Below are 26,297 nucleotides of genomic sequence, written 5' to 3'. Positions count from 1 at the left end.
TTTACAAGAACTGCAGGGCACCTCTAACAGTAGGAACTCGAGGAAAACACTACGATTTTCCCATGAAAGACAACAAAAAGCACCCTATAACAAAACATTGGGCTTCCGGTTCCTTTCTTCCTTTCTACTCTTTTTTTCTTTCTCAAAATGAAACATTGCCAACGGATAATGTGTCAACTCTTAAAAGAGGAGTAGAAAAAATGGCAACATAAAAATATCTGACATACGGTAACGAACCACACTAACTTACTCCTTGGAGAAGTTTGACTTTGATGCACCTTAGCATTAATCTCCTGCCTTTCTCCGTTACAATCCCAAGGATCTTTCCTAAGCAAAGATATAAGTTCCTCACATAGTACTTTGTTTTTTAAGTGCATGTGTGCAGGGGTGTGCGTGTGCGCGCGCGCGCTTGGGCTTCTATATCCTAAATCACACACACAGAGCTTCTTTTATATTGCCATCTTTGTTTCACCACCAAGAGTTTCAAAGAATTTGACTTCTCTGAGTCCATTTAATTTTTACAACTTTATTATTTGATTACACTTACTTTTAAAAAAGGTAGAGAAAAAGATTAAAAGAAAATAAGAATTACTCAGTATCTCTTCACAAATACAGTAACAGGGTTATGTATATTCCCTTCTAGTCTTCTTTTTGTACATTTACACACCATTTAAAACAAACAGAATCATAAATGCTTATACCCTTTTCCCTCATTTCATAGCATGAAGTGACCATTTCTTCATGAGAAAACATGATTACCACCTGATTGCTTCATAGCTCAAGTATAACGGAAACATGTTACATCCATCTACCTTCTCGGTATTCAGAATGCTTTGAGTATTTTGTGATGATAGGTAACAGCCATTACATGTGATTCTTTGAATCTCCCCTAATTTCTTAAAGAGAAAATCCTAGCATACCAAAGTGCATTAAGTATATTTAAGCCTCAGATGCATTGTACCAAACTGCCCTTCCGAAAGATGGCGCCAATTTACAACCCTACAGTCCCGTTTCCAGCTCATACGCCGGGAAATGGGTGTTCTCGCCAGACTTCACTGCTGTCAGTTTAACAGGAGAAATGATTGACAAGGTTTGGGCTTGCTTTGTTCTCTTACATTTCTGCAGGCCGTTGTCTTCCTTCTGGGTTCTGGAGGTGTGGGTATCTTGGAGCGCGATGCCTCTTTCTATGTTCTTCTTTCCAGGCAAAGGCATGAAGACCACATAACTGCCCTGTTTTTGTTTAAGCAAAATCTCCCAAAGACTAGAAGTAGTAATAAGTCTCCTGGTGGTGGCCATGCTGTTTTAATGTCTTGGCGGTAAAACAGAACTCTGGGCCATGTTCTGAAAGGAAGGAAGGAGAGATGAAGAGCTACAGGCTGCAGAGAGCATGCTAATGACACCAACACTTCTCAACAAGTGAAAACAACAAGAAAAAACATTCAGATTTCTGTGGAGTATAGTAAGGATTCATGAGGCATTATTAAACTCTCCAGATAATTCCTGTGTTCACCAAAATTTAAAAACCACTCATGAGGACTGGCCAGATGGCTCTGGGGGTAAAGGTATTTTCACCAAGCTCGATAGCTTGAGTTCAATCACCAGGACTCACACAGTGGGAAGAGAACCACATGTTCATTATAGAATGAACGTCTACATACATACATACGTAAATTCTAAAAATGTCAACGGAGAAACAAAACAAAATAGCAACAACACTAACCAGACATGGGACTTTAGGAGCAACTTTTAACTCTTGGTTTTTCCTTTTCTTTCTGACAAGTGAGGTCGGTACTGCTCATCTCAGGGAACTGCTCTGAGAATCACACATGTCCCCCCACTTTGACAGGCATCAGGGTGTACTATATATACCTTCTCCCAGCCTGAATAATTATCATTCACACAACCCCTACCCCTTATCCTTACATCACTGTAAGCTCACTGAAGTTTTAATGTGTCTCAATTGGCAATTCATCATCACTGGGAGTCTTGGGGTAGTCTAAATTTTCTTTGTTTTGGAGATAGGATTTCACTGTGTTGCCCTGGCTGCCGTGAAACTCACTATGTAGTCCGGGCTGTCCCTGAATTCAGAGATTTGCCTGCCTCTGCTGGTATTAAAGGAATGTACTGCCATGCCCTACAGCTGGGGTTTGTTCTCATCTGGAGCTTGACACACAATAGGTAAATGGGGGCTTCTGAAATGAACTAGCGAGTGAATGAATGATACACATTTCAGTGCTTTGATGACTGGAAATATGATTCAGAGTAATAATTATTAGTACCGGTTTCCTTATTATTCCAGAATGGAGACCTCAGCACTCCATTTTGTCTATTAACCCACTTTAAAGTGCATACTTACAAAGCCATACAACATCAGCTTCAAAAAGATCATTGATTTATGTGGTTGATATATTGTGCACCCCAATAAACTTATCTGGGGGTCAGAGAACAGAACAGCCTCTACATTAAACATAGAGGTTAGGCAGTGGTAGCACATGACTTTAATCCTAGTATTCCAGAGGCAGAGATGTATCCAGATGGATCTCTGTGAGTTTAAGGCCACACTGGAAACAGCCAGGCATGGTGACACACACGTTTAATCCCAGCACTTGAGATCTCATGTCTTGCTTGGGAAAGACACACACCTTTAATCCCAGTAAGTGATGGTAGGAAGCAGAAAGGTATATAAGGCCTGAGGACCAGAAACTAGAGGCTGTTAAGCTTTGAGGCTTTTAGCAGCAGTTTAGCTGAGATCTATTCGGATGAGGACTCAGAGGCTTTCAGTTTGAGGAAACAGGATCAGTTAAGGAGTTGGTAAGGTGAGGTTGGCTGTGGCTTGTTCTGTCTCTCTGATCTTTTAGAATTTACCCCAACATCTGGCTCCAGGTTTTCAATTAATAAGACCTTTTAAAGATTCGTTTTACAGATTTATACATGTCTGAGCATGTCTCAGATTTCTTTTTAAGGAACTGACTTGGTGTGTGAAACCATAGTGAGCGGAAGGTCAGCAGGAAGACGGCAAAGTTCGAAACCGGATCCTATCGTGTGAGTCCAACACTGACTCAAAAGTGGCCAGAGAGGAACTCAAGTCAGGCCGCTCAGACATTGGTTTGTAAGAAACTGTTTAGTAGTTCAAACCATCATTTTGTAATTGGTAGATTTTTTTATCTTGTGCCCCGCCTCAAGTTAGGAAAATTACAAGGTCATTTTGTACCTCAGCTGTGACGGAACACTTCATGGGAGGAAATTTATGTACTCATTAAATGAACATTTATCTCCAAGGTATCCAGTGTAGAAACCAGTAGGGAAGTCTCCTCTCAGGGAAGACGTTATGAATTATAACCTTCTTGGCTTTCCCAGTCCTAAAGTCTGAGATCCTATGGTCACAGAGGGGTGCTGCAGCCTGTCTGCACCAGTTCACAGGTGCTACGTTCTAACTTCGGGGTGGCTTCATGTTGGCTGCCCTGAAGCATTCCATGCGAGACAGAAAACACTATTAATCATTCACCACTGCACAATGCCTCCACCATACTGAAACTGTGGCTCATTCCTGAGCTCTTAGGTGGTAATTCAGGTAGGGACAGCCTCTATCAACCTGTCCCATGCCCTGTCAGTGACTGTCAAGGTATCTAAGAGTTACAGATATGCTTGAGGACACCTGGAGGTACTTCCTCTTTGGATAAAAGAGGAAGTTGAAGCTTGAGGCTCCTCGCTACCCCAGTTAATCAAGAGTCACAGAACGTCAAATAAAAATGACGCTTTCTAAGCTCCCCAGTCAGTTGAAATTATATCCTTAGGATGCATACTGGAGTTGAAAATCTGCCAATCTGCAACTTGTCATCTGTTTATCATCATTAACTGTCTTAGTTTCATGTAACATATTTTCCGCTACCATGTTGTTTGATCTAGTAGAAGTATTGGCTGCAAAGGCCCGTCTACCCCCTGTACGAATCCACCCAAGAGAAAAGAGCTGGAAATGCCGGAAGCCATAGATATGGAGCACACCAGCCTTCTGAACCAAGACATAAAGATAACGCCAGGACAATGTAAAGAACCTGGGACACTAGCTAACAAACCTCCCACCCCAGGCACAGGCAGCACTCAGGTCAGCAGAGGGAGCAGGAATCAGGGCACGAACAGTTGCTGAAAACAACAACAAAATGCCGACTCGCAGACACCGCACAAGGAGAGGGACCAGACGGGAGGTGAAAACAAGAGAAAATGTGGCGGAAGCCACGGAAGTGTCTGCTTACGGGTGTGAGGCCACTCACCTTCAGGTTACGGAGCGTTTCTGACCATTCCATTGACCCTATTTGAGGTATGGTAGTAAGGAGTAAACTTTTGGCTTTGTTGGCATTTTCTTTCATGGTCTTTAAAACCCCGTCCACTGACACCTGGAGAAAGAAGAGCACAGGGTTTTATCAGCACCAACTGCTTCTCACAGAATAACTTACCCAACCAAGTCCCTATTTTGCTATGGTGTCAATGTTTGTGTCCCTTCCAAACTCATCTTTAGGAACCTCTTCCTCCTTTGAGAGGGTGTCAGGAAAGGGAACTCGGGAATTGATCAGGTCAGGCCAGCAGTGCTCTTAGGAATGGGGTCTGGTATCACAGTGAGCCCCCCACACCAGCTGCTGTGGTTTAAACGAGGATGCCCCCATAGGCCCATATATTAGGAATGTTTGGTCCCCAGTTGGTGGAACTGTTTGAGAAGGATTAGGAGGTGTGGCCTTGCTGGAGGAGGTGTGTCACTGGGGGGCACTGTAGCTCTCCTTGCCTTACTGTTTCAGACCAAGATGTATGTTCTAAGCTACCGTTCCAGGGCCATAACTACCTGCCTGCTCCGATATTCCCTGTCATGATGAACAGGGACTCATCCTCTGAACTGTACACCTCCAGTAAACTCTTCTATAAGATGTCTTGGTTATGGTTCTTACAGCAATTTAAAAGTAACTAAAGACACATTATTTGTCATGTGAGTTCAGTGAGAATATGACTACAAAATTGGTCCCCGACAGACAGACTTGATCTTAGAGTTCCTAATCTGCAGAACCATAAAAACAAGGCTTTCCCTTTTTTCCATCTAGGAGCTCCTTTTAATGGGATTTTCTTATAGCTGCCTGAACAGACTAAAACAGACCTGTGCTGTAAAGTCTGCTCACTCCAAATTCAGTCCCCCGAGCCCCAAACACTACTCTTCATCTTCGGGGAAAGGCCTTAGAGCACCTCAACTCTATTTCCGAAAAGCCTGAGAAAACATCACAGATATCAAGAAGCAGCAGCAGCACCCACCACCACCCTTCTTGGTACACAGAAAAACTAATTCCAGCCTAAAACTTGCTGTACTGGATAACCAAACATGAACTAAGTATTCTAAAAGCACTTTTTTTTAAGGGGAAAAAAAAATCAAAAGAATCAAATTATCATCATTTTTATGACTCCTAGTTAATGAACCGGCAGTTAACACCACAAACTAAACCCAAGAGCCCACAGGAAAGAAACAAACAAACCAGGACTGAAAAAAAATTCCAACCCATTCTATGTTTCCTGTCACAAAACAGTATCACGATGCTCAATTTCCCTTCCATGTCTAGACCCAGCTTCCAATATATGACAGAGACACACGCTATATCAAGATGAAGCTCGCAGCAACCAGAGTGTGGGAGACTCAACAGGACCAGGCCCTGGTTCCTGGCTTCCTTTTCCCTCTTCTTTGTCCTGGTTTTGTTTTGTTTTAATTTAAAACTTAATTTTATTTTGTAAGGCAGGCTCCTACTGGTCTCGAACTCATGATTCTCCTGCTTCTGCCCTGCCAGGTACTGCTATTCAGACATGTACCAACTATGCTTGGCATCTTAGTTTCTTTACAAGAAAAAAAAAAAAATCACATTGAGGACTAGGAATGTAGCTCAGTGGGAGAATGCTAACCTGGAATAAATTAGGCTCTAAATTGGATCTCAGAAATTGTGTGTGTGTGTGTGTGTGTGTGTGTGTGTGTGTGTATGAGCGTGTCACTTAGGATATTTAACTAGGAACTACAATTTTGCTCACGCTTTTGAAATAACAATTATAATTTAATTACTTAACTACTTCTTGCAATGTTTCTGGATTAAAATTATGGAAGCACAGATGAACAGTACTGGGCATAAACTGGCCAGATGACTGAAGAAGGTGTCTGGGCTCTTAAGTGCTCATGCTATTATCTACCCTTGTGTATGAATGACTGGTTCCTAAAGGGGAAGCTGACCATCAGGCCCAGAATCCTTGCCTTGCTTTATTCCACTTATAAGAAAGCCAAGATTAGCCGGGCGGTGGTGGCGCATGCCTTTAATCCCAGCACTCGGGAGGCAGAGGCAGGCGGATCTCTGTGAGTTCGAGGCCAGCCTGGTCTACCAAGTGAGTTCCAGGAAAAGGCGCAAAGCTACACAAAGAAACCCTGTCTCGAAAAAACCAAAAAAAAAAAACCAAAAAAAGAAAGAAAGCCAAGATTCAGGGACACATGATTACATCTTTGTGTCGTCTCATCCAGATGGCTTCTACAAACACCAAGAATGCAGTGAGAAAATGTGGGTACCACAGGAGCAGAAGCTCTGCTACAGTGTGGCACACATGCGAAGATGCATTTTAAGTTAAGCCGTTAGATGCAGGCTTGTGGCAGCCAGACTTACCATTTATTTATACTCGTTTCCAAATACTTTTCATGGGACTCTGACCTCTCTTTTCTTTGTTCCTGTTGCTGGGCTCCATTCAAAATCCCCTTCCTATTGACCCTGTGACTCACAGCAACAACCTAACCCTCACATAGAGGCGGAGTGCAAACCGCCAAGGTTACTTTCTCTGCACGCCCACTCCATGGAGTGACTGTGATAACACACTCCTGTGAATCAGCATTCTCCTAACCACTTATGGTCTGACTCTGGCATGCCTCCCACAGGCTCATGTTTTGAGAGACTGTGGACTCTTTAAGAGGCAGGCTTGGGTTTTTGTAAAAGTGGCTAGTGGCTTGGGCTTTTGAAGGTTGTACTCAGGCCCTGAATTCTGACCCTTCTTGGATCCCTGCTCCTCCTCAGTGGGAACAGTTGTTACCTCTCTTTTCTAATGCTGTCACCCTTTAATACAGTTCCTCGTGTTGTGGTGGCCCCCAACCATGAAACTATTTTCGTTGTTACTTCATAACTGTTAACTTTGCTACTGTTATGAATCATAATGTAAATATCTGTGTTTTCTGATGGTCTCAGGCAACCCTGATGAAAGGTTGCGACCCACTGGTTGAGAACCACTGCTTTAGGAGGTTGTTGCCTGATGGGTAACTGGGATGATGGTCTTGGAAAGGCACTGCCCCTTCCTTGTTGACTCTAGCTCTCTTTGCTACCTGAGTGTGATTAGAGGAACTGCTATGACCGTCTTCCCCACCACGTGAACCAGCTGAAACCTTCTGTCCAAGGTCAGAGTCATAACGAAATCACCCCCCCCACACCATGTCCTGGCTTCATTTCAGAGAAATCAAGTTAAATAACTTGTTGAGTGTCACAAGGAAACTGAGGTGAGTTGAGACCACTCCGGAACCCTGTCACGTCAGGCTGCACCTCTGTTTAAAGCACAATGACATGGAGGGCTGTTTGAGTGGATGCCGTGTTTGTGTGTGTCTTTCTTGTGGCGCCTATCACATGGCTAGTCCTTACCACATGCAGAACTTAGTCCTCTGCTTTCCAGCCCCCAGCTGGCATAACAAGCACCCGAAAGGAGGCGTCTAACTCGAGACTGAGCAGACCATTTCCGGCAGGAAGCAATTTGCTGTCAGGAAGTGATGGGAGCTAATGTTCCCCATTAATTGGAAGCAGCTTCTCTACACCATGAAGCTGGGAGTAGGTAGATATGCTGCCGAGCCAGATACAGTCAGCCTCAAAACTCTCCTATAAATACACAGTGACAAAACCAAAGAATTGGGATTCATTTTTTGCTGCCCAACACCCACACATGGGCGGAGAGAAGACAAGACCATGTGACACTGTTCTGTGTATAACTAGACGGAGAGTCAGGCGCTCTCTGACACAGCAGCCCTCTAGAAGAGTCAACGCCTCCAAATGAATGCACTCACTCACCTCTATACTTCTAAAATTCTTTCATGGTTTTTCTTAACTTCTCCATTTTAAAAAGCCTGGCATGGCAGGGCCTTGGTGACTTGAGCCTGTAATCCCAGCTGCTTGGGAGACAGAAGCAGGGGGAGTACCAAGTTCAAGCCAGGATGGGAAACTTAGTGAAAGCCTGACTCAAAATAAAAGAGCAGATTAAGAACATGGCTCAAGGCGGCGGCGGCGGCGGCGGCGGCGGCGGCGGCGGCGGCGGCGGCGGCGGCGGCGGCGCACGCCTTTAATCCCAGCACTCGGGAGGCAGAGCCAGGCAGATCTCTGTGAGTTCGAGGCCAGCATGGGCTACCAAGTGAGCTCCAGGAAAGGCGCAAAGCTACGCAGAGAAACCCTGTCTCGAAAAACAAAAACAAAAACAAACAAACAAACAAAAGGCTCAGTGATAGAGTACTTTAGCATATGCAAGGCCCTAAGCTCAATTCTTGGTACGGAGGAAAGAGTTAATAAAGGAGATTGTACGGGTCTATCATTGACACACAACACAAAACAAGAGATCTTGATTTGATCAAGCTGATAAAATTGTGATCAGAAGAAAACTGCCAATAGTCTAGAGATTCAGTAAGAAATATCACTTCTTTGTACAAATCGTGGTACAGTTACGTTTTCGCTTTGAATTAAGAGACCTTTTAGGAAATGTTTACCTTCAAAAGAGGGTGGGGAGGGAGGAGTGGGTAGAGCCATGTGTGGCCATGGTTGGTATCGTGGAACCAGGGTGACCGCTTCACTGAAGCTGACGCTTTCCATGATGAAAATGCTGTCTTGGGAGGCCCAACACCTTCAAGTCCTGGCTGGGCCTTGCTCTGCTCCCTGTCCAGTATCCCCCATCGACCTGTCTGCAATCCTTACCACGGTCCACAGCCCTGCCACGGCTCATCCTGCCCTCTCTCCACTTCTCCCTCTCTGGGTGTCTCTCAGTCCTGCCCATCTTTCCCATCACACTGCCAAGCAGCACTCACAGACTTTAAGTATTTGGTCCAGGCAACTCGAAACACTCAGCACTATTCCTTCATAACCCTTTGCTTCGCCTCTGTGGTGGTTTGAATAGGAATACATACAGGCTCAAATATTTGAATGGGTGGACATCCGGGAGTGGAACTTGAGAGGGGTTAGGAGGCGTGGCCTTGTTAGAAGAAGCCACTAGGGGTGGTTCTGGGGTTTCAGAAGCCCAAGGCAGGCCCAGTGGCTCTCTTCTTGTTGCCTGGGGATCAGCATTTATCTGCCAGCATCGTATCTGCCTGTGTGCTGCCATTCTCCCTACCATGATGACAATGGACAAAACCTCTGAATATCCTAAGATAACAACCTCCACCTTCCACAAACAGAATGTTGGCTCCTTAAAGAACATGTATTTGCTGGCATAGTCTCAGGCTGAGCACAGCATCCAGCCACAGTACATTGAACAGGATAGGGACTCAGGGTTTTCTTACTAGGATTTTTCTTTCTCCATGAAAATAAGCAGAATAAACAACAGCACAAGGAAACCACACTCAAAGTATATCTTTACCTTTAAAGGCAGGCCCAAGCCTCGATGATTCTCAACACATCTACATACGTACAATGTCAATCATGATTGATTCTCAGATAAGCACCTCCCCCCCCCCCGAAGATCTTATCTTCTAATAGGAACTACAGGAAATAGCTTATAAAGCCTAATGAAAACTTAAAAATGCTGTAGAAAGGCCCTTCCCAAGATGAATCCAAAGAAAACCAATGAGACATTCTTTTAACAACTCGTGGCACCCAGAAGTCGATACCACACATGGTCAGAGGAGACTTCCACTCACCGCTTCTTCATGCTCCTTCCAACAATCATAATCGGTTGCCATGGCAATGCTTGCATAGCAAATTCCAGCCTCCTTAGCAAGCACCACCTCTGGAACTGTAGTCATATTGATAACATCCGCACCCCAAGTGCGGAATACAAAGCTTTCTGCCCGAGAGCTGAAACGAGGTCCCTCAATTGTGACTATTGTCCCCTTTGAATGGCATCGAAGTCCAAGCTTCTTAGCTGTTTCTATGAGGACCTGAAAAAGGAAGAACCGGTCTCAAATCACACAAACCTACATTTGGTATAAGATTTTATTTTTCTATGACGCTTAGCAAACTAATCACCTACAGCCGACTCTTACTACAATGTTCTTAGGGGAAACCTAGACCACGGAAAGATACTGTCTAGCTCCATACCCACACACTCCTACTGTCTAGGTCCACTGCACACATAGCTCATAGCTTTTAGAGAAAACAGCAGATTTGGATTTATGTGCTTGAATCTCATTCTCTTTTGAAGAACTTAGAAAGGCTAAGCCAGGGCTTCAGTCTGGACGTGCGTCACAGGTTTCTATTTCCATCACACTTGCTCAGCTAAGGTATCACTTGTCACGCACAGATCAAAGTGCTGGCCAGGTGCCAGGTTCCAAGGTGCAGGGCTGTATAGCCACAGACTCTGTGGTCTTCTGGAAAGCTTTATAGAAAGTCATTTTTCTTTAGCTTGCTGCCCCTCCGAGACCATATGGTGAAATGAGAATGGTTGTCCTGAATTTTTCTGTCCAGAGACCGACTTATCTGGGCATTCATTACTTGTTACTGTAAGGCCATACACAGGTTTTTTTTTTTTCTTCTTTTAAAGAAACATTAAGCCGGGCGTGGTGGCGCACGCCTTTAATCCCAGCACTTGGGAGGCAGAGGCAGGCGGATCTCTGTGAGTTCGAGGCCAGCCTGGGCTACCAAGTGAGCTCCAGGAAAGGCGCAAAGCTACACAGAGAAACCCTGTCTCGAAAAACCAAAAAAAAAAAAAAAAAAAAAAAAAAAGAAACATTAAAGTTTCATCAGAAACCTTCCTGGGACTGGAGAGATGGCTCAGCAGATAGCATGCTTCTGCTTAAAATAACTGAGAGTGGAGGTATTATTAGCAATGGGAAACAACTCCCCGTGAAGCCACTGCATTTCAAAACTAAAGCTGAGGGAGGAAGAGGAATATTCCTACCCGGCCAACTACAGCACACAGATAGCACACCAAGACCTTATACTTTATTCTGGTCTATCTGTCAGAGACTACAAACCTCTCTTGTTTTGGGGCAAAACGGTTCAGCCATTGAGATGTGGCACACTCCTCTGGCGCCGCAGTGACTTCCATCATAGAAGGTCTGAGGCCTCAGGGATGTCCTAGGAAGAAAAAGTGGTGAGGTTCTGACTTCTGTCACAGTACCGTCTCTGTCCTCTGAGGGTGAGTGACTCCGCTGTGTCTGGGTCACTCCACATCCAATAGCTCTAGATAAGTGAAGGTAATTGTCACAGAGCAGTTTCAGGTTTGAATTGGGCTCTTTTTAGCTTTGGGCAGGTTGCAACACGCTCCTAACCAGGAACAAAAGTATACCCATTTGAGACTGTTAAGGACACCTCATCGGGACCTCAGGGAGGGCCGGTAAAACCCAAAGTCAACCTGAAACATTTCACCACAACATATAGAGAAGACCACAGAGTCCAGTGCCTGGACCACTAGTTCCCCAAACTGTGTCAGACTCATTCTATTTGTCAGCTTCTGCATAAATGTAAATGGTTAGCATTGACTCAACCACACCCAGGTCTCCCTAAAATCTTGAAAAACAATTGCTTTGTTTCAGTCCATACAAGGTCCTAACCCACATTTGACTGCCGTATCTTTAAGGTAAAAATAATTCCTGTTTTGACCCTAGTCACATTTTTCCAGGCCATTGATCCTCTGAAGAAAGCAGCTGGATTGTCCTGCTCCACAGGGAACCTGTCTCCTTGCTCGGCTTGCTTCTCAATCCACTTTAACAAGGTCTCAAGTTTTTTATTTCAAGTGTTTTGCTAGAAATCTTTTTTTTTTTTTTGTAGACAGGGTTTCTCTGTGTAGCTTCGCGCCTTTCCTGGATCTCACTCTGGCCTCGAACTCACAAACATCTGCCTGCCTCTGCCTCCCAAGTGCTGGGATTTAAGGCTTGCGCCACCTCCTCCTGGCTAGAAATCTTTTTTTGGAATTCACAAAAGATGGGCAAAGATGAATTCACTGCCAGCTCACTCAACTTTTTTTCTAAAAGCTTTCAGAAAAAAAAATATAAACTGCTTTTTATGTGCATTGATTGTTCTAAACTTGAACTACTTAGTAACTCAGGGAAACTGCACCCTGACGCTCCCGGCTACTTCTTACAGAAGGGGAGACGAGGGAGGGACGGGATACAGGAAAGCTGAAGGCACAATATCTGGTCTTTTTCCAGGGGTGGCAGTGGGGTGAAATGGAATTTTTTTTTTTTTTTTTTTTTTGCTGGTTCCATTTACACAGTTGGTGTATCTACTGTCCACAACTGACTATTCCTCGGTCTATGTCACACTCAGTGACTCTAGCTGGCACTCGTCACCTCTCTTGGAGATGAAGAAGCCCCACCGTTGTGGAAAAATGCAAACCTCATCTCTATAGTTCTTCACTTTTTCTCATGTGCTTGAAGAAGAAGTCAAGAGTTAACCCTACAGCAAATCCAGCTGAAGCTAAAGACTGGGCCAAATGACATCTCTAACCTACATCAGCAGGGTTTTTCCTTGAAGGCTGACCAACAAAACAATGCTACTACGTTATCACGATCTGCTTGGTTTTAGTCTTTGATGAGTCAGGTTGTATCAATGTCTCCACTTGCAACTGGGATTATTAAGCAGAGACACGAAAACCTTCAGTAGCTATGGCAACAGGTGTCCATGCAGGAACACCTACCTCTTCAACGTGTCCACTGCTTCTCTGTCTCTCCATGTCTCTGCCTTGTGGCAAACACACGAAAGAACATGCACTACATCATGCTGTTACTTGATACTTATTGACTGGTCTTGAGTACCACTTTCTAATGGAACAGTTTACAATTTTCTTACTAAATGTGAAGGTATCTAATAACAAGTTATATAGTTATAGCTAATTCTGCATATTTTTGATTCTCCCATTTTCTAATAAAGTATAGTATTAGCCAGGCCTGAGGCCATATGCCTTTGATTCCAGCATTCAGGAGGCAGAGGCAGAGGCAGAGGCAGGTGGATCTCTGAGAGTTCAAGGCCAGCCTGGACTACACAGTGAGACTGTCTCAAACAAAACAAAACATACAAAAAAACAACAACAACAAAAAACAAAACAAACAAACAAAAAAACCCCAACAACAAAAAACCCAACAGCACATAGTGCTCATTCTTTCATTTATAAAGGCATTAGGAGAAATAAGTCAATCAAGATGCCCGATAACTCATAGGAGAGACATCTGAGAAGTCAGCCGCAGGCCAAGGACCCAAGAACTTGACCTTGCAAGAGACATCATGGAAGAGAGGAAAAGCAGTAATAAAATCAACACCCCCCAACAAAGACACACCTTTTGTGGCATCCACACCACTAGCTGAAGTGTCACTGTGTTCAGTGGAACGGCTGATGACCAAAAACTAAATCGCTATAAATAAAATTGTTTTCACCAAACCACAGCTGGGAAATGTGCAAGGCACCCCCAAAGGAAATCTTAAAGCAAAAATATGTGTCATCTGTGGATTTGCTGTGAGAACCTGTCAGAGAAACCGAATCTCTAGGACTCAGTAAAAGTCTGGAACAGTCTTTCAGACAAAGACAGCCTCAGAAAAGAGACCGTTAACAAAGCTGAAAGGTCACTTCCCATTTCCAACCAAACCAGCTCATATAGATTCAAAATTATAGTTGACCGGTGTCATTCAATCATTGGCTGAGTGATACGGTTTGAATTTTTTTTTTAAACCAAATGTGTCTTGTACCAACTCCTTAACACCTCAATTTCTATCTGTCCATTTAAAGCAGAATCCTCACAGCTACATATAAGGCTCATACAACCTTTAGATTTCCACGTTGAAATCCTACCCCTTAAGGTCATACTATCAGGAGGCACACAGCACCCTCAGGACTGGTACTAGGGCCCTTTCAGAAAAAAGAGGACCCAGGAAACTAAGCATCACAAGGACACAGCAAGAGATGCCAAGAAAGCCAGCTCTTCTCAGACACCAGATCTTCTGACACCTTTCCCCTGTCTTCTCAGCCTTCCAACCCAGAAATCTCTGTTGTTTAGAAGCTAGTTAGTCTGCAGTATTGTGTGGTAGCAGCTGAAACAGACTGACATTCTTGCACACTTGCTCAAAGATGGCAAGAGCAGCGAAAACTTCAGCGGCTACCCCTCAATACACTTGGATGCAAGCACATCTCAAGGTCACACTTGGGTAACGCCTACCCCACCAGATGCCCACACACTTATCCCCAGAAGCTATGATTATTTTACCCCTACATGGCAAAGGGCAACAAAGGTAGCTGATGGCTAGTAGGAAGCTGACTTCAAAACAGAAAGGTTATTCTGGATCAATTATGCGGGGACAACGTCGTCACTAGAGGAGTCCTGCAAGAGGGCAGCAGATGTGTAAATGTCAGAGAGATGGCAAGAACCTCCTCCATCATCACTGGCCCTGGATGGATGTGGGCCATAAGCCAAGAGCATAGGGGACCAAGGGTCAGGACAGGGACTCCACCTTAAGCACCTCCCAGAAAGCAGTATAGCTTTGCCAACAGTTTTTTTTTCTCTTTTAAAGGTCCGGTGAGACTCATGTTAAACTACTAACCAAATAATAACAAGACGATACATTTGTGGTGAGTCCCTCAGTTTGTAATTAATTTTGGGGGGCAGCAATAGGAAATCAATACGCTGTAGTTTGATAGAAGATAACCCAGTCTGACCCCTCTACCAAAGAAATAGATTAGTTTTGCCTCCTGACTACACATGGATTTTTTTTTTTTTTTTTTCTGAGACAGGGATTCTCTGTGTAGCTTTGCGCCTTTCTTGGATCTCACTCTGTAGACCAGGCTGGCCTCGAACTAACAAAGATCCGCCTGCCTCTGCCCCCCGAGTGCTGGGATTAAAGGTGTGCGCCACCACCGCCCGGCTAAACATGGATTTTTGGGAATGACCACCAGGCTGGTTTTACTACTCACTAGCTGCTTGCTTCTAGGGGAAAAAAAAATCATTCTGATCTCTGCCCCTTAGATCTTCCAATATTTAAAAGTAGGGACAAAGCCACTTCCTCCCAAATGTGAGGGTGAAATGGGATAATACAGTGGCTGGCACTGGCCACTGCTGCATGTGGAACATCTGCTTCTGCACTCTCTTCTGCCAACATGGGAGCCTGGCATTTTGATGGGCCTCAAATCAAGGAAACCTCTGAAACTCCTTGAGGCTGCCAGGAAGAGGAGATGCTATTCTAGCTTCGTCTCTGTTGCCAACAAAATACTCTAACAACAAGCAACTTAGGAGAGAAAGGGATTTTGCTCACAATCCCAGGTTATACATCACTGTGGGGAATTCACAGTGACAAGAGGCTTGGAAGAGCTGGTCATATTACAGTCACGTAATGATGCAGAGAATGCATGCCTACTACCTTGTTCTCGGGCAGCTTTCCCCTCTTATATTGCTCAGGACCCCTGCCTAGGGAATGGTGCTGCCCATAGTGGACCAGCTCTCCCTACGTAAATCAACAGTCAAGACCACCAGCCACAGGCCAACCTAACCTTGATAATACATCATTGAGACTCTCTTCCCAGATGATTCTAAGTTGTGTTGACCATTCAAACTAAACTAACCAGCACAGGTGCTAAAAACAACAACAAAAAATGCACAAACAAAGCATCTCTTTAAAAGAGTGAAGGAGGCAAATAAGCTTGCACTGTCAAGAGAGATGAGCTCAAGGTAGTCTTTCAGCCGCGGAACAGGAGAAAAGCCCAGAGAAAAACTGACGGGTAGGCTGTTTCTTAAGCGGAGACCCTTGGATTGGCTTCAGGGTTTATTTGTTAGATCATACTCTCCTTTGAAGAAATGTAGAGTTAAGAAACACACTGAAGAAAAACACCCATCTTCTAGGAAAGACACCTCTGTGGTGGTTTCCTAATACAGCCTCTGTGCCCAGCAAGCCCCAGCACGAGTGGGTGAGTGCACATGAGTCAGTTAACTTGCTGCAAAGCAACAAGGACGGGTTCTGGGGAAGGGATTCTCCCAGCTCATGAGGATGATCCCTCTGCTCCAGTCTCAGGAGCATTCCTAACTGATTATTGTAATAACAACAGCAGCAACAAGAACAAAACAAAAAAAGGAAGAAAGAAGAAACAAGCAATGGACACTTACACCTCCGCGATGAGAGACTTCAGTAAAGGGACCAGATGGTTCCTCTTTTATTCTCTGTTATGTCTTAGGAGATCTTGCTCACTAAGCAACAGACCAGTATAAAAATTCTAACTTTGGGGAGGAGGGGGCTGGAGAGATGACTCGGCAGTTAGGAGCACTTTCAGAAGATCCGGTTTGGTTTCCAGCACCCACATGGTGGCTCGCAACCACCTACAACGCCAGTTCCAGGAGATCCAACTCTTTCTTCTGACCACTGAGGGTACAAGACATGCACGTGGTGCACATAGACACAGAGGCAAAACATCCGTACACATAAAATAAATTAAAAAAAAAAAAACCCTCAAAATACAAAACCAACAACAAACATCTTAACTCTGATAGCGGTAGTGAAAAGAAATCTGGTACCATCTCCTTAAGGGTTAGGATTTCAAAACAAAGTCTGAGGGTCACAGAAGAACAGACCACAGCAACAAGGATTTTGCTCAAGGCTCTGACAGAGACAGTGATTTAATCTTAGTCTATACATCTGTAAGGGACAATAAGGAGAGAGGAATGCATTTGCTAATACTGTTATTGTTTCCTAAATGTCCCAGACTCGGTCCAGGTCAATGGAAATATTTTACCAGGTTGTGTAATCCCTGCCCCGGGCTGTTTACTCAGAAACATCAGCCACACACAGGTATACTCGGCAGGAAAAAGCACCACCCCGTGTTATGCTTAGGATTTGCAAACTGTAAAAGTGGGAAAAAGCTGGCTGGAAAGGCTTTGGCATTTTAAACTCTAATGGGTCAGATTGCCCTTTTTAAAAGGTCTGTTTCTAACAGCAGTGATTATATTTAAGTAACTGTCAGGTCCTACGAGCAGGATGTGACCCTTTCTATCATATGGAATTACTCACAGGTAACTTGACTTGCCGTTCAGGAGACAAGATGTGATCACATCATAACCATTGATATTCTTCTGGCAAGAGGGGAACAAGCAAAGTTTCAGGGCTCTTTCAAGATAAACTTATAGAAGAAACCATTCCTTCAAAGGTGCAAGAGATCATGAAGCACAGACCCACAAGTTGGAACAAGTCACATCCAATGACAAGAAGGTCTAAGAAAATAGCTAATCGGGACATCACCATTTCCCCTGGTGAAGCCTCTGCTGCTCAAAGCCCTGAAGGTTCTGCTTGCGGCTGCTTCTTGGCGTATGCCACACTTCCAGGAAGATACATGAAAAGATACATGAAGGGCTGTCAGGCGGAGAAGGGGAGTACTCTCTAGAAAGGGTGCAAGAGAGAGGGAGCACTCAAGCCCGCAGAGACAAGATGTTATGACATAGAGAGTCAATGACGCAAGAATAACAGAGGGTCCCCGCAAGGACCACTGAGCGCCACAGATGAACAAAGGGCCAGAAGACAATCACAAAATCTGAGGTATCTCAGGGAGGTGGGCAGAGCTGGAAACACGTGGATGAGTTTGATAGACTCGAGAGTCACCTGAGTTCAAATCCCCCAGGGTTCATTTGCTAGCATGGAACAGCATCTATTTACCTAGGTCTCCTCAAGCATAACTGGGTGAAGGATTACTGCGTGCCTTCAACTGACTGACCACAGCACCCAGCTCAACAGCTGTTTTTACAACAGGACATGTGGTAGTACTGTGAAGAGCTAGAGATAAACTAGGATCCAGAGCAGAATAAAGACAAACTACTTCCAGGGAGCAGTTGACCTCACTTTAAGCACAACTAGATAAAGGAGAACATGGGACACACGTTATGAATGAGAGGGAGTGGATAGGCAGGCAGCGAGTATATGCCCAATAGTATCTGCTTCCTTATAAAATCAAAGGTGACAGTCTCAGCACAGCATGAGGAAGACACACAAGAAGCAGCAGGGACAGGATGGTCCCGTCTGCCCTTGCCTGAGTGGGACAGAGCAACGCAAGGGTTCCCTGAGGAACTCTGCTTCATGCATCTCCATTCCTTTCTTTTTGTTTCAGACAGGGTCTGTCTCACTACGTAACCCAGGTATCCAGACCATACTCGAACTTGTTATCTTCCAGCTGTGGCCTCTTGAGGGTTGTGGTCACATGTGCAGGTTGCAACGCTCAACTCAGGAGTCTCTGTTTCTAATCATAGAAACTATCCACACTTCTCATGAGAAGAGGCCCGACCAGGAACGGTCACCAGAGCAAACCCCCAAAGGACCATAGCCTTAACCTGTGACATCATGGGGAAGCCCAAGGCAGGGCTGCATCTCTGGGAGGGGGAAACAAACAGGCATAATCTGTCAGCCCATTTGTCTACTGCGGGACTTTCCTGATGAGTCAGAGTGCAATGGCAAACCCAGGCCTCTCCTATTCTTCCTGCAAGAGGATAAGCTGGAAAAAAATCTCGAGAGCACATAAAACCCAACACCCTTAGAATTCTGAAGGGGATGAGGATACTGGGGGACAAAGGCATCTGAGGGAAGAGCCAGCAAAAAAAAGCTGGGCGTCTTCTCTGCCTGCTGGGCAGCTCTTTGCATTTTTTAAGCAGTACCTAATCAGGGTCCAGAGGTCCTATTGGCCAACATGCTAACCACACTTCAAAGAAACCATGCGGCACTGCAAATCACGCTTTACTTTCTTTGATCTTTGGGGTCTGGGGCTGCATTATTTTTTTTCATTGTAAAACAAAACAAAACCGTCAACTGTAAAACATTCCTGATAAAGTCAAGTATTAAAAAACAAAACAAAACAAAAGAAAACCACCTCATTTTCCTTCTCACTGGTTTCAGCTGGTATTTGGAGTCACAGAAGTTGATGGCACAGGGAAGAAAAGATACATATAGAAATTGCTGAAGGCAGAAGCAGGTGGATCTCTGTGAGTTCGAGACCAGCCTGGTCTACAGAGCTAGTCCAGGACAGGCTCCAAAGCTATAGAGAAACCCTGTCTCGAAAAAACAAACAAACAAACAAAAATTGCCGGAAGTCCCCATCCCTGGGGCCTCTGGAACTCTTGAATGGCAGGACTGTATGACATTTCTTCTATACCCGGACAGCAGGATCTGTAATCGTATCTAACAGTGATTAGTGTAGAAAATGGAGGGAACGCGAGTCACGAGTGACAGAGGAGGAGACAACAGAATGCCTCAGGCTTCGATGAAAGCTGTGCCGGGCACTAAACAACGACAGGGGACGGGCTGAGCAGCTGCACAGCTAGCTGCACATCTGTCCAAGGCTCTTCCGGGAAATCTGCCTTGTTCACACAAGGCCCTTGCCAAGCCCCAGGTAGGGAGGAGCGGTACCATCACGTGTCGGACTTCATGAGAGGCCCCATCACAGACACTGGTGGGCTCAGGACACGGCATTTCCAAAGACATATGAGGTGTGAAAAGAACTCTTACCAGGGCTGGAGAGATGGCTCAGCGGTTAAGAGCTCTGACTGCTCTTCCAGAGGACCCGGGTTCAACTGCCATGGACCCACATGGCACCTCACAACTGTCTGTAACTCCAAGATCTGACACCCTCACACAGACATACACGCAGGCAAGACACCAATGCAGCACACAGAATAAAAAAATAAAGTAAAAAGAAAAAAGGAATGGTTACTATGTAGTGAGAAAGTAGCTGCAGACCCCATCAGCTGGCAAGTGGGGTTCATACAACTTTGCCAAAGTGACACTAAAGATCGGAAGATGCTGCAATGAAAGCACACAGGAAATTCAAGGACGAAACAGCATCTAAAAGCCCAAATGGAGCCTTGAGAGCAGCTGAGCCATCTTTATCCACATGGCAAAGCCAGAGTTGGAGGAGGGAAGGCACGCCGACTCCTGTGTGACAGCCACCTACCCACCCACCCTCACCTAGACAACAGGCTGTTTTGGTTCCCCACAGGTGGCAAGTTAAAGGCCACTCCCCACCCACACATGAGGGTATACACCAAAGGAGACAAACCTCAAATTATAGGTGTTGGGGATGCCCTGTACAATAAGGTCCTTTTAAAACAGAAATGTCTGACAAGATTCTCTTAGACCAAGTAAAAGGCCCTATTCTTTTCCCTTTCAAATGGACCGCTTATTAGACTACCAAGAAAAAGAAAACAGCACAGTGGGTATGCTGAAGAAGATCACTGGTCTGGTGGGACCGGCCATATGCAACACTCCACGACACAGGCTACCAATGTTGCACACAAAACCTCTGATGTTCTTGATCAACTCCCTAGAAATCCATCACCTAGAACAGATTATAAATGAGAAGCTGGGCATGCTCAGAGCAGAACCAGCTGTTAAAAACCAAGGCCACCAGTGCCAGGATGGCTAAACAAGGAGTCTGGTAAGAAAAACTTACAACAGAGGTCATGGGAGCATTGAGCGGAAAAGCCCAACTCCAACCTGTGGGAATGACCAATATAATCAATTGTCTTTGGCGGCTTGAAGGGAACCGGATATAGTTATATGCTCTGTTGTGTTAAAAACAAAGAAAGAAAGAAGAAAAGAAAGGGAGGGAGGAAGGAAGGAAGGAAGGAAGATATAGAACAAGCCCCAGCTTGAATCAGATTCTGTTTTCAATGGTCTAATGACTTGTGGTTCTGACAATGTGGACTTTCTACAAGGCAGAGGAAACTGAGTCATCAAACTGAAGACAGCAGGAAGCTGTCACCATGGAGATCTACTGGGGACAAGACTCATATGGGTTCTTAATACGATCAGTATGAATCCCTGTTTTCAGTCTCTGGATTTTGAGGAACATTTCATAGGAGCTGTGCCATGTATGCCTTAGAGGACACGGACATGAAGGTGTGAGGCTGATTTTGACCGTGAGCCCCTCTTAAAAGCATTGGATTTCTGCTCTAAGAAGAAAATATACATCCTTGAAAGAGATTGACAGGTTAGGAGCCCTTGTCAGAAAATGGGGTCATTCTTTTCCAAAACTCTTTTCCCACCCTCAAACAAAATTTCAACCCACAGAGTCAAAATCTGGGAGGAGAAAAGGGAGGCCTGGGTGAGACTGCACTGGGGAAGGGAGAAGATCATGAGAGCAGGGGTGTGCTTGGGTTCTGTGATCGGCCCAGGTTTCTTCCAGGACCCGAGGAGGTGCTTTAGGCATTTAAAGAGAAAACAATCACCCTTCAGATGTCACTAAGGTGATCACAGAAAGCAAAAATTTGTCTAGAACTTTAATACCAAAGAAACCTACTCTCTCCTTATTTCCCATGTTTGGAAGTGAAGTCGAAGTCAAGTTTCCTGATTCTTCCCTTGCCAGGCGAGCTCCTGCCCATACCCTACATTTTCCAGAACCCACCAGGTAGTTCTGACAAATTGAGGATACGATATGGGTGTGGCTGGTTCACAGAAGGCAGATGTGACTCTCAAATGAAATTTCCAGTGGCCACATTAAAAAAAAGAAAGAAAGCCTTATCAAACTTAATAGACCTAAAATTTTAATCACTTGAGATCTCACTGTAAATTAGTCTCTGATGCTTGCTAGACTCTTTTAACAATATTCTCCCTTCTTAACAAATGGATGCAGAGACTGGAGGGCAGTTATTAAGACTCTCAGCACTTGCCTGCACTGCCCTGGGGTTGAAACACAACCACAGGCACGTAACTGCAAGGAGAAGTATGGTGCTGTGGAAAGGCAATGCAGCTGTGAAGTCAGGGGCCACGTGACACTCAGAAACACCAGACTTTAAAATGGTAGGAGAAACCAGGAGCCCAAGCCCAGAGTGTGCAACTGCATTGAGTGTTGGTATATCTAACTGCATAGCACAAACACTCACTGCACATAAAAGACCGACAGATCCAGACACATAAACAGCAGATGGTGTGAACAGTTTCATCAACAGACATCATCCAGGCCCCTAACCCCTTTAAAAAAAAAAAAATCAGCAAAAAAACTTCAGAGCTAATTATGCTACGGATCAAACAGACTTTATAGGGAACTGCAGGACATCCGATCCAACAGCTGAGGAATGCACATTTTTCTTGGAATTGTCTCCCCAAGAACCACACTTCAAGCCACAGAGCAATTGTTCCCCAAATACCAAGAAAGTAAACTAATTCTTTGTATCTTATCAGCTCATAATGGAAAAAAATATTAAAAGCTAACAAGAGAAAACGCAGAAATGTTACCCACATAAAGATGGAACAACGTGCTTTTCAACAATGAGTTGTTCATTCCCGGGATCACAGAAGGCATTAAAAATGCCCTACACTCAAATATAAATACAACTTACTAGAACCTGTGAGATTCAGCAGAGAAAGTTCTAAGAAGGGGTTTGTAGTCATGAATGCCTGTATTAAAAATTAAGAAATATCAAGTAAATAACCCAAATACACACCAGTGTCTTAGAAAAATGAGAATAAGGCAAATCCAAAATAAAAGAAGGAAGAGATAACAAAGATCAGAGGAAGCAGTCATCCGATTCCTGAGGAAGGGGCCCAAAATATGATGGAAAAGACAATTTCTAATAGTGCAGAGAAAATGAGCCAGTCACATGTAACCACACAGAAGACAGAAACTAGGGCCTTCTCATCCTGCATGCGCTCGGATGCATGATGCCCCCAATATCAGACCTGCAACCTTAAAAGTGATGGAGGAAAGCAGAGGAAGAACACTTTGAGATAGAGGCCTGGGCAAGGCAAGGACTTCCTTCAGCAGGACTCAGAAAGTCATAGCAACGGGCAAACAGGACCACATCCAGCTACAAAAAGCCACACATACAACAGTCAAACTGTCAGAAAGTGCTCACAAATTGGGAGAAAATCTTTGCCAGCCACTCATCTGGCAAGGAATTAAAAATGAAAATAGACAAAGAACTTAAAAAAATTAAAATAATAAATAATCCAATCCATAAATGGCGAAGCAAACTGCTTGGACACTTCTCTCAAGTAGAAACAACTGATAAACACATGTTCAACATCTTTTTAGCCATTAGGGAAACGTCAATCAAAAGCATAGTGGGATTCCATCTTACCTTAGTCAGAACGGCTCTCGTCAAGAAAGCCGGCAACAAAGGTTGGCAGAGATGCATGCAGAGGGGAGAAAACAAGCCCTTCCTGACTGTTGGTGGGAATGTAAATCAGTCCAGCCAACAGGAAAATCAGCCCAGAGGGTCCTCCAAGAAAGCGACAACAGCAAGACCCACCTACCTGTCCTTGGGCATACATCTGAAGTATCTAAGTCAGCATATTACAGAGACCCTGGCACATCCAGTTTATCACTGACTACAGCCACGTCAGAGAATCAACTCTGATGCCCTTCTACAGATGGGGAAAATGTAAAATACTGATGACCAACACAGTCAACCGTGAAAAAAGACAATGGTCATTTGCAGCAGAGTGAGTGAACCCGGGGAGATTCGGTGTGGTGAAATAAGCAAGACACTGAATGACAATGCACAAACTCACAATCTAAAACGCAGACTCAGAAGCGGAGGATAAGGCGGTGTTTACCAGAAGCTTGGGAGACAATTGGCCAAAGGACGTCAACTTTCAGTGGTGATGTGGTATATCTATTATATACTGAAAACCAATGTTTGCATTCAAACTGATTTATTTGTGAGGTGTATATGTGAGGTGATAGGTGAACATATATATATATATAAAAATCACCACGCTACGTCCACATATATCAATTATGTTCACCAATATATAGCTCAGCTAAAAAAATAAAACAACCCTACAATGGAAAGCTTACAATGATTCTGTGTTCTGCTCCCCCCACACCCCTACCCATGTTTCCCACACATCACCCCCCAGAGATGAAAATGGTGAGCTACAAGACCACTTACCCCTTACCTGTCAATGAACTGATCGATGATGACCATGTCACCAGGCTGGATCTCCTCTCTCAAGGACCCACAAGCTGTGGTCACTATGACATGCGTACAACCCTCTTCCTTCAAAGCCCAGATGTTGGCCTGGTAGTTGACTTTTGAAGGCATGATGGTATGCTGTCTCCCATGTCTAAGGAAGGAGATTGAGGTAGGACATCAGCTATCAGGGTAGGCATTTTAACAGTTACAAGGAAACAGAGACCCCTCCCACCCCTTCAGCCTAACTGAGTAAACTAGGAAACTGGTCAATCTATTAGCTCCTGCTGGCTTTGGATGACAGACCAGCTCTTTCATGACCACTGTTACGGGCTTAACTGAATCAAAGTTTTTTTTTTTTTTTTTTTTTTTTTTTGTTTTTGAGATAGAGTTTCTCTCTGTAGCCCTGGCTGTCCTAGAACTCCTTCTGTAGATCAGGCTGGCCTCAAACTCAACAGATCTGCCTGGCTCTTCATCCTGTGTGCTGGGATTAAAGGCGAGCACCACCATGGCCCAGCCCTGAATCAAAGTTCTTGAACTGTATGTAGATCCAACCCCAACCTGGATCACAGACTGTAGCTATACTTGGAGACAGGGTTCTTTGCCCCCTTTTTTTGAAAGAAAAATTTATTTTGATTGATTTCTCAATGTATTGTTCAATATAGTGTCAGTTTTTAATGGCAAAAAACTTGGTTCCGCTGACACTTGGTAATGCTACAGAGAGCTACTACTTTCCCCAGGAAGTAATAAATGGATAGAAAGGAAAAGCACAACTTTCTAGACGCAGGACAACTTAAACCACAGTACCAAGAGGCCCACAGCTTCCATATGGCATGGACATTTCTTAGCTGCTAACAGAAATGAGAAATGGGGAAGAGACATGGGGACACATCTGTATGTACAGTACTGACAGCACTGTGTGTGCTGTATGGGGAACGAGACATGGGGACACATCTGTATGCACAGTACTGACAGCACTGTGTGTGCTGTATGGGGGCACATCTGTATGTGCTGTATGGGGAACGAGACATGAGGACACATCTGTATGCACAGTACTGACAGCACTGTATGTGCTGTGTGGGGAACGAGACATGGGGACACATCTGTATGTACAGTACTGACAGTATTGTATGTGCTGTATGGGGAAGAGACATGGGGACACATCTGTATACACAGTACTGACAGCACTGTATGTGCTGTAACAACAGTGGCCAAAGAGGGTGAAGAATAACTATAAAAAGGAAACTGGCGGGCAGTGGTGGTGCACACCCTCAATCCCAGCACTCGGAGGCAGAGGAAAGGTAGGTCTCTGTGAGTTTGAGACCAGCCTGGTCTACAGAGTGAGTTCCAGGCTAGCCAGAGCTGCACAGGGAAACCCTGTCTCAAAAAACCCAAAAGATCATTATTTTACTCAAAAAAAATTTTTTAGAATCTTTGTCTAGATAAAAAAAAGTCTTCTCTGCTTTCATGCCTCTTTTTGCCCAGGCCTCTGACCCTCTTTAGAGCTTAGCTCCAAAGCCAAGAAGCATCTACTGTAGTTACTGCATCTACGCCACATCTACCTATTATACTAATATTTACTCTAACTGAACATGCCTCTTTGGTGACCACCTCTACAACTATAATTTGTCCTAAGGGTGATACCCTTGCCTGTCTTCCTCAGTAGCACCCATCATGTAAGTTGATCCTGTTGGACAAACAAATGCACTATTTTCATTTGTTAAAGTTATTTAAGAACTAGAAACACATAAGCATGAGCCTGCTTATCCATACCCACAGGGGAACTCCAGTCAACAGCTGTAAAGAGCTCAAATTCTAAAATGAATTTTAAAATTCACATTGGTCACATGGCTTTCTTATGTTCTTATAAGCAATATTTCATAAAGAAGCCTAAAACTATCTGGGCCTCCTGAAAAACTAAGACATGTGATGTTCTAGCACAGAGTGGCTTTGTCCAGTTTATTTCTTTACCTTTGATACGATAGAAATACACAGGAAGAAAGTTAACACACAGCTTTATTTTGTTCAGTATTTGAAAGGTTTGTTTATAATTTACATATTTACTTAGTTTTGGAAAGAACACTTAAAATCTATTCTATATGCATACATATTTGAATACCCACCTATACATGTATTATTAATATTTATTCAAGTAGTCACATTTACAAGAGTAGAAATATATCCAAGCGTTTAAGTAAAAACT

At 44.2% G+C, this 26,297-nt stretch overlaps 1 protein-coding gene across 2 annotated transcripts in view; it reads right to left on the bottom strand.

Moving 5' to 3' along the window:
* Window positions 1–506: 506 nt before the first annotated feature.
* The window catches only part of Mtap (methylthioadenosine phosphorylase), a 40,472-nt gene continuing 14,681 nt past the window's right edge, over window positions 507–26,297 (bottom strand). For both annotated transcript variants that reach the window (XM_006973999.4, XM_076564490.1), the window contains exons 4-8: window positions 24,081–24,248; window positions 11,204–11,306; window positions 9,929–10,168; window positions 4,269–4,391; window positions 507–1,341 (exon numbers count right to left, since the gene is read on the bottom strand). In XM_006973999.4, the coding sequence (XP_006974061.2) occupies window positions 1,303–1,341; window positions 4,269–4,391; window positions 9,929–10,168; window positions 11,204–11,306; window positions 24,081–24,248 (673 nt within the window). In that variant the 3' untranslated portion in view covers window positions 507–1,302. The remainder of the gene's footprint in view (window positions 1,342–4,268; window positions 4,392–9,928; window positions 10,169–11,203; window positions 11,307–24,080; window positions 24,249–26,297) is intronic.

Source organism: Peromyscus maniculatus, chromosome 2 (genome assembly GCF_049852395.1).
Source record: "Peromyscus maniculatus bairdii isolate BWxNUB_F1_BW_parent chromosome 2, HU_Pman_BW_mat_3.1, whole genome shotgun sequence".
In the NCBI taxonomy this organism is placed as follows: domain Eukaryota; kingdom Metazoa; phylum Chordata; class Mammalia; order Rodentia; family Cricetidae; genus Peromyscus; species Peromyscus maniculatus.
The sequence above is the reverse complement of the archived record's forward strand: the minus strand, read 5'-3'. Positions and strand labels throughout refer to the sequence as shown.